This window comes from Loa loa (assembly GCF_000183805.2).
Source record: "Loa loa unplaced genomic scaffold supercont3.284, whole genome shotgun sequence".
In the NCBI taxonomy this organism is placed as follows: Eukaryota; Metazoa; Nematoda; class Chromadorea; order Rhabditida; family Onchocercidae; genus Loa; species Loa loa.
Genome location: NW_018108464.1, coordinates 75,477 through 84,628, shown reverse-complemented (window position 1 = coordinate 84,628; position 9,152 = coordinate 75,477). Strand labels below are relative to the sequence as shown.

At 31.1% G+C, this 9,152-nt stretch overlaps 1 protein-coding gene across 1 annotated transcript in view; it reads right to left on the bottom strand.

Annotated features, from left to right (window-relative positions):
* Positions 1-993: 993 nt before the first annotated feature.
* Positions 994-9,152, bottom strand: part of LOAG_18383 (CBR-PMS-2 protein) — a 9,281-nt gene continuing 1,122 nt past the window's right edge. The window contains exons 2-20 of the mRNA XM_020451043.1: positions 8,964-9,050; positions 8,624-8,726; positions 8,216-8,318; positions 7,867-8,033; positions 7,468-7,647; positions 7,123-7,222; positions 6,921-7,005; positions 6,263-6,430; positions 5,497-5,673; positions 4,946-5,156; positions 4,500-4,644; positions 4,103-4,207; positions 3,846-3,973; positions 3,569-3,736; positions 3,183-3,283; positions 2,872-2,940; positions 2,200-2,342; positions 1,826-1,861; positions 994-1,259 (exon numbers count right to left, since the gene is read on the bottom strand). Coding sequence (XP_020305213.1) covers positions 1,194-1,259; positions 1,826-1,861; positions 2,200-2,342; positions 2,872-2,940; positions 3,183-3,283; positions 3,569-3,736; positions 3,846-3,973; positions 4,103-4,207; positions 4,500-4,644; positions 4,946-5,156; positions 5,497-5,673; positions 6,263-6,430; positions 6,921-7,005; positions 7,123-7,222; positions 7,468-7,647; positions 7,867-8,033; positions 8,216-8,318; positions 8,624-8,726; positions 8,964-9,050 — 2,342 coding nt within the window. The 3' untranslated portion in view covers positions 994-1,193. The remainder of the gene's footprint in view (positions 1,260-1,825; positions 1,862-2,199; positions 2,343-2,871; positions 2,941-3,182; positions 3,284-3,568; positions 3,737-3,845; positions 3,974-4,102; positions 4,208-4,499; positions 4,645-4,945; positions 5,157-5,496; positions 5,674-6,262; positions 6,431-6,920; positions 7,006-7,122; positions 7,223-7,467; positions 7,648-7,866; positions 8,034-8,215; positions 8,319-8,623; positions 8,727-8,963; positions 9,051-9,152) is intronic.

Below are 9,152 nucleotides of genomic sequence, written 5' to 3'. Positions count from 1 at the left end.
AATTTTTTTTTTCTCAAAATTGTTATTTACATTAGACAAAGTATATTTTGTAAATTAAAAATGATATCACTAATAATAAATATAACTAAATCCAAAATGCAATCCAAAAAAAAAAAGCGGAACTTACATATTGAATTTCAAGAAGCTTTTTGTGCCATATTCAAGGCTTCTTTCTGATCAATTCCTTTTTTTTTTTTTCTTATTTGTTCGTAATTCCAATCATAAAGTAATCCTTTCAATCTTTTCGTTATTTACCATAATCTATTTGCTTTTGTAATGATAGAATTAAGAGTATATAAGTTGAAAATGGATATGACTGATGCTAGCTTATAAATTATACTAACAACATATTTACGTTTTGTTTCCTGTTTTTTGTTTTTGTTTTTTTTCGTTCACTTTCTCTTACATCTTTAATCATTGTTTTAGTATCTCCGATTATATGATATCATCAAAATGACATTACAGTAAAAAATAAAATCATAGAATAGAATTACATTTCATTTCGTACTTTCTATACACTTCCAAAAACTATATATATATATATATATGCATAATTAGGAATAAATAATGGGAAATCTTGAATTATAGAGATTACATAACAGTCAGTGATGCGGGAAGGAGTCAGAAAAATGATGATACAAATGCATTCTGCATTTAATCGTTTAGATGAATATCCTAAAATAGAAGATGCACTGGTAACATTTACTAAATTATTTCTTTAATTTGATAATATATAAATTTTCTGTATAAATTTTTATATTTATATGCAATATAAATTCATATATAATTTAATATATAAGTTTTTTTAAAAAAGCTTCAAATTTTCTTTGAAATGAATTATGAAATTCGTTACATTTCGCCCAAACTATGTAGTGATCTGAATCATTAGGAAGTGCTATGCTATACAACATATTTTCTAAATATTTAAAACTATAATTACTTGTCATTCAGTCATTTGTCTATCAGAATCTATCATTTGTCATTCAGAACCATGGAATTTCTTAATAAATTAGCCTTTTTGTGATAAGAAATCCCGAGCAAATCAAAAATCTTGATGATGAAAAATGAAATGAAATATGCATATTGTAAGTAAAACGAGATTATAAAGCAATAAGAGTGAAAATTTCCAACAAATTCTCAGCATGAAAATTGTATATCAACTTTATATCATTGAGGTGATACCGATTGGGAGCTTAATCAGATGATTTGGATTCAAGCGAACAAAGATGCCGAAGTGTTGGTCGCCCATGGGGACAATTCTGAAATATTATGAAAATTAGAAATGTGTTCACCAGTTTGCATGAAAACTGAACACATTTTCAACAGTTTTCCATGCAAACTGAACACATTTTCAAACATAGGATGATTTTTGATTTTTGAACAGGATGGTTTTTGTTGTTATTTCTACAAAAAGTATAGATGTAATACATTAATTTCAACTAATTACCATATCCTCCTCAAATCTTGATATAGCAAAGTGCTTAAACATTTAGCAAAGTATTTGGTTTTCAGAACAACCAAATACCAGCTTCTTGAAATTGACTCATAATTTAATTCGTTTTGATCATTTAATGCATCGATTAAAGTGCTATGGTATCGCTTAGAATACGTGCATTCAAATCAGTAGTAAGTAAGAATATTGGTATAATTTAACTATTTAAAGTTTGTAGTCAAGCCAAAATTTCGTCAAAATTTGCGCAAAGCTATAAATTCATTAATTTAAAGAATAACAAATTCATATCAATGAATAGTGATTTGAAGCAACCATTTACCAATTATTATATTAACATTTTTTCTCAAAAAACACAAACAGTAGACGACTTACCCATGGATGATCAAGTGTTCCAAGATGACGAACAATCTGAAAAAAAAAAACAATAAAACATGGAAAAAATCAAAATATCCAGAAACAAATAAATACTTCAAAAATTCAAAGAGTAACAAGCTCAAGAAATAAATATGGACAAGATGTGAGAAACAAAGAATGACAATGACAACGCTACCTGAAAATAAAAGAAATTTGAACATAAATTTTGTCATGAAGAATGACAAAACAATCCGTTGTTAATTTTGAATCTGATATAGCAGCAAAAAAAGAAAAAAAAAAAATCAATGTAGAATATCTGAATACAAATCATGACCAAGAATATACTCAATATGGGTACCTATTTGGTGAAACGAATTAAGAAAACAATGCACCTTTTCCATATGTGCCATTGTAAGCGAGCTACCAATCATAACCGATTTACGACAAGCTCGTGAAGCGAAAAGTTTCCGCAATTTTGCCGGTCGATACATCATTCCCGGAAAGTCACACAATACCGAGAGCATCTCGTCGATATCTTTAAATTAGCTCCAAGGATTAAGGAAGCGATAAATGAATAATATATCATTTTGTATTAAAAACTCGTTCATTTTATGATTTGGAAAAGTTTCATATCAATGGTAGCGAGTCTAACATCTCCCAGTACATAAATTTTACAATTTTCCCTAATGCAAGACAGAGTTGTCACTTCATAAGTTGTTTTAATTCTATCTTGTCCACTATTCAACAACACAAATACATACATACATACATACACACACACATACACACACATACACACACACACACACACACACTTAATTTTTCTCTGTGACAAAGAAAAACGTCGAAAGTCGAGCGTTATAAGATAAACTAAGTTATAGCGAAGTACTGTCAATATAATTAAAACGATGAAGAGGCTGGCAACGCATAAACTAATCAGAAATCTTTTCTTCCTTAGCTCCACATTGTATGATTATCAGGTAGGGTAAGAACAAAATGTATCTTTTTTTCAAAGTAATGAAATACAAAAGAAAAAAAATGGAGTAACATTTGAAACTTCACACCTGATATACTGAACTGCCAACTTTGTAAAACTGGTATTGCGGTCAATAATGCACGTTTACCAACAACTTCTGTAACATTAACTTGGGAAAATCATTACATGGTATCGTAGGATTATCGGATTTACAAATTGACAAGAAGAAATGTAATTTTGAGAATTAAAATTAAAAAAAATTTTTTTAAAAAATCTAATTTGACTTTGAAATGTGAAATCACTTGCATTAAAAATACAATTGGGAAATTCAGATAACTTCAATAGGGATCAATAAGTTAAAAGAGCTATAGTTCATAACAATTAACAATTCGGATATACCTTCATCGTCGAATTGAAATTCGAATCCATTGTAATTAAATATATCAACATTGTCGCGTAATATAGCTTCCTTTACTACTCCAAGATCTAAGACACGTGGACTGGAATTAATTCATGAGTTTAATACAAACATTTTGGGAGTCTGTCGAATGAGCAAATATATTTAAAAGCTTTTATGAAACTGTATGGACAGTTTGAGACTGTATTGATTATAAACTGTAGTTAACAGAGGCTTTCATTAAACAAAATTCTTTTGGAATTATTTAAAATAAGCCCATTACGCAATATTTTTTAACACAATATTATACAAATACAAGATATTATATTTACAAAATACAAATACAATATTATATGAAGAAAAAATTTAAATAAAATTTAACAAAGACCTAATTAAGTGCTGCGTTTGTATGCGTGCTTTTTTCTGGAATCGTTCAAAATTATATTTTTCGTCGCTGGCATGTTGGTCAACAATAAAGAGATCGTTATTTAGCCTCACGATAATGAAGCCTTTATTGAATTGTCCCAATATTTCCATAGATTCAAAATCTTTTTTCCTGACAAAAATTCACAGTTACTCTTTGATTTGCCAAATTAGCTACCAAAAAAATCTTTTGAGCTTTCGCTAGGCACTCATAAATACAAGGAGTAAAAAGTAAAACTAACGAGATATAAGCTGCTAATTCACTTTCTGCTACTTCTGGATTGTCAACACGAAATTCCGTACGTGATTCCATTATTCTTTCATCATCGTCATAAATGTTCGACACAGGTTTTGACGTTTTTAGATGCAACTGTAATATGATTCCCTTAAGACGAAGATCCAAAGGAAAAAGATTTACTACCAGTGATTAAAAAAAACAAAAATTAATGAAAAAGGATGCGAGAATATTTTCCAATAGAAGAAAATAAAAGACACATACTGTGCTCATATGCTTCTTAAAATTAGACATTGAGAATGATATTGTCTGTTGTGTACGACGTGTAATTCCACAACTATTCTCTGCATTCATGGTAGATTTGCAATTCTTTAAATAGGAATATGGTTAAATTTTACCGGTCACAAGTGCTCTTCTGTTGAATATTCTATCTGATACAGTGAGTTAAGATAGTGTAGAAGAAAAAAAATACTTTTTCATAATTGAGGAATATATACATTAGGAGTATTAGAATATATGGACTAGAATATACGGACAGAATTTAATCCAACTCATACAATATTGTTAAGCAAATTCAAACAATCATCGACCATGATTAATGGTTTTGTAAACAAAAGCAAAAATGAGTCCTGAAAAAAAAAAAGAAAAAAAAACTCTTTACCTGGTCATCTTTCACAGCTGTAACTAGCACATCATCATCATCATCATCATCGCTGAGATTTGGAAAATCAGCATCCTCCTGAGGTATTACCTCAACATTTTCATCTTTCGATGCACCCGCTACTATAGTTTGTAAGGGAACTTGTCTGAAAAATTTTAATAATATCAGTCTGAAAGTAATACATACGATACCACTATAGAAAGGTTAAACAAAATTTCTTTTCTGCCTTCTTTTACAATTGAATCTCTTTTTTTTTCTCCTGTTATATGCTTTTGTCTAATTGAAAAATGTCATACCTACAATTCTGTTCACAACAAGTAGTTCAATTAAGATTCTAAATATTTTAGTCTTAGAACAACGAGCAAAACATTCCATTGTAAGAACATTGGTAAAAATGAACGAATCAGCAAGTACTGAAGAGTGATAGAACAAATTAGCTAACACACCTAAAATCAATGTTTTCTCTTTGATCAACTAATGCACGGGATGCTTCTTCGTTATTTGTACAGCTATCAGCCACAATTTCTTTGGAATTATGAGGTATTACTTTGAATGCAAATTTTTCAAATATATTTGCTGCAGGCCGTTTTTGGACAGAAGCCGATTTTTCAGAACAATTCCTTGAAGCAGGTCTTTTTCTAGTCTTTTCTATAGTTTCTGAAAAAGTTAAGGAAATCTTTCGCTCAATTCATTTAGCATAACAAATACCAATTATCAAATTCGAGCAGATTTTCCCTTCAAATTTCCAGAAGTTGAAAAAGAGGGAAACTATTATAACATCCCAAACAATTCCCTTACACTAATTATGGCTGTATTTTGTACTTAGTTATCGTTTAGCAACAGCTAGTTTGTTCCCAATGAAATTTTACAGCTGAAGAGTTAAGGATATAACTATAATTTAGTAAAATAAGATGCAAGATTTAATGTCTCAAACTCTTTTATTCCTCAATTAGCTATCGGAGCTACTCTTAACAGTCCAAAGAAACTCGGAATTAACCTTTTACATTTGCGAGATCTATACTCGGTCCACGTGATTTATCTCTAGCAAACGTGGTAGTTGCCAGCGGACTAGTGTTTTTTGACTCGGATGATTGGAAATCTGATGTCGATATATCGGATGAATCATTTCTGTCAGTTAGTTGTGTTAAATGAATAAAAGAATCATCCATGGACTCTGAAATGAAATTAGAATCTCGGTCAAAACATATTTGATGGATTCAACAATTAGATTGTTTCAGCTAAAAGTGTCATTTACGACAGCACTTTTTACTACGATATGATCAAAATCGTTACTTCTTCTGTGAAAACTTTAACCTAATCCCAAAAATTTCAATCTTTGAACCCTCAGCATGTGGACACTGGCTACAATTAACAATGACAAAAATGTACTTTTGTGGCTTCAAAGCATTAAGACTACATCTAATATTCGATGCAGTATATCTCCCAAAATTCATCAGTATTTTGTATTTGGCAGACCTCTAAATGTTAATCAAAATAGCAACGTTATCGGTCTACGTGCTTGTTTGGTTGCCAAAGGTTCGACTGGCCTAATGTTGACCGGCCAATGAGCAGTAATATTTTTGCTTGCTTGGACTGCCTGGGCTTATTTGTTTCGGCATAAGCCATCGTAGTTATGCCCAGAGTAAGATGAGGCTTCTCAATGATTTTAAGTAACGATTTTCAAATAGAAAGCCATAAAACTGAAAAAGGTAAAGAAAATTAAATATTTAATTTTATAAGACAAGAAAAAGCATAAAACAAACCTAAATGCGACAGATCATTAGCAGTCGTGGATCGATTTGAAATGTCAACATGTCCAAGATGTGGAGCAAAAGTGGCCAGTAGTGAAGCACGTAGCAAGGCGAATAGTTCCTTTTCACGTTCGAAGAATACCGAACGTTTGTCCGGAGACACGTTTACATCAATACTTTCTGAAAATGAAAACTTCTATTCCTTTTTAAGCCATTTTTTTGTTATGCTTAAATTGAACAAATGATAGAATCATTCTCAGAACTGGATGCCAAATGTTTGATAATAGCCTCGGAATGCTTAGTATTGTACAGTAATATACAGAGGTATATCTTCAGAAATTTAATATTACCACGAAGGTTTCCTTGTACACCTGACGACAATAATCAAGCATATCTAACCAACACTATCCAATTATTCCAAAAATTGACAATATAGATGATGTGAGTTTTTAAGTCGAAGTTTACTACGTAATCATGGTAAGTAAAAGTAATCCCAAGAAAACCAAAAATAAGTATAAAGATATCGTTGCTGAAATGCTTTTCCTACATTGTCCTTCAAGAATTGATCTTGACATCTCCCTCGAATATTTGCGGGAGATATTAAGATGAATCTCATAGATACTGTTGGATCACTTTAGTAATAACGAAAAAAAAGAAAAAAGAAACCTACCAGGAGGGACATCAACAAAGAGGATAAGCAAACAATATTGCCCACGGTTGTACTGTTGGTATACTTCATTTGCGATTCTACAGAGCTGGAAGCATTTCAAAATCATTTTGGATTTTCCAGATTTCCAAATTTCCAATTGTTTTTAAAGTATTTCTTGAGAGAATGACAATTCGCTGAAGAAAATGAAATAAAATGAACCAACTTTTGCATAATCAACCGGTCTCTTGTTGAAATAAACAAACTGTCGATCTGCTGTACTTTTTCCCTGTCCATGTACACAAGAACTTATGTAACCAGTGATTCTATAATAGCTACCAAAAATTTCTACTCTTCTTTATTATGTTGAAATCTTAAAATGTAAGAGTGATGAATGGGCATATGGTGTCAACATAATCAAATATAGATCAAGGACCAAACATAAAACATGCAGATAAGATAATCTGAGATAGCTTCATTTATTTCATACTGTATACTGCAATAGTAATAACGGTATAGTTTTAACAGTAAGGGCATATTATTAGGAATAAGGCAACATACTCCAACTTACTTAATGTCGTCGAATTTCGAATGGTCAGAGATTCCATAAAGAGCACATATAGATTCATCCGGTTCTTGTTGAATAATATCCAGGACTGTACCTTTTTCAAAACGAGCACCAAAAAGATTCACAACGATATCTTTAATTGATGCATTACCACCCGGGGTCACCAATGCTTGATGTTGTTTACTGAAATACTTTTTCTTCCAAAGAAATATGGCAATACATTGTCGTTTTCCGATCATTCAAAGCATTCGAGGGATTTGAAATATTATCATTTTTTACTACATCATTCGTAACAAGTGAGGGGAAGATCAGATAATGATAGTATCCGAAATATCCTAAATATTAGCCGGAAATTGTATAAAGTTTCAACTTGGTCATTATTCCAAATAATTACACACTTACCCATCCATCAGACTATTTACAACGAATCGTACATTTGTCCGGGATAAAGCAAATGACTGTACAACATTTAGAAGTTTAGTGAAAGCCTTTTTGATAGTTCGCTCAAATTCTTTCCTTCGTACTGGTAATGTTTCAAACAAACAGTTAATTGAAATCGTGGTACCAACCTGGAAAAACTGCAGAAAATATTCTGGACATTTTAGAATTTTTTTTTCTAATTTCAAAAAGACTGTTTCCAATGAAGCCAAATTTATCACACATAGTTTCATATTTTTTCCAGGAAGAGACCCGTGCTATTACCTTAAAAAAATATTGCAAAACAATCAGTGTAGGAAATACTCAAACCTACAGGTCTTGCACATTTTTCACGTGATTTTATCGATCCGTCGTGACCAAATTGTAGTTTTGTAGCCATAACTTCATCTGCATGTCTGGTTGTGATAGATAGTGAACTGAAACGAAAAATGAAACTCCTTTTGAAATGAGACGAACAAAATCTTGAAGCATCTATTAAAATAATGAATATTGAACGAGTTACTAAGTAATTTACTTCTCGAAAAACGAGTAGATAAGTAAGGACATAAGTCAAGTAATCATAGCAAATCCGAAAATTACAGGAAACCAATCATGAAACAGCCGTGGATATAATAACAAAAAAAAAAAAGTCCAGTAAAAGTACTAGAATATCTACGTTCTCAACAATGCAGTTCTCATAATTTAGTTAATTTTCTTTTAATAGAGAAAAAGAATGACTAACCTTATGGCGCACAGTGAACTTAAAGCTTCACCACGAAATCCAAATGTTGTTAGCTGATTAAAATCTGAGAAATTAGTAAGCTTCGATGTAGAATGTGGTTTACCTAAAAAATATAAAATAAAGAATAACGCTTGACACATATAATGTAAAATTCAAATTGACCCATAAAATTAGAAAAATATGAATCTTCGCCAGGAATGTCTATCTTATACCTTCCCCTCCACATATAGCGTAGCGTAAATTTTGTCATGAAAACTGTTCGAACTTAATAATGATAGGAATTATCCAGTTGATCTCGTTTTACGTAACACTCTTGATTTCAATTAAAAGAAAAAATTACATAAAGCATCGAAATTGAGTGAGTGAATTCCGGTACCATCATCAATCACTTCCACTCTTTCAAATCCCATTTTCTTCACTCGTATCTCTACAGTGTTTGCAGTAATTAATTTGCATGACACACACAAAGACTTCACTTTTTCTTAGATTCTTGGTATTTATGTTTTTCGAAGCTAAATGTTCCACTGTG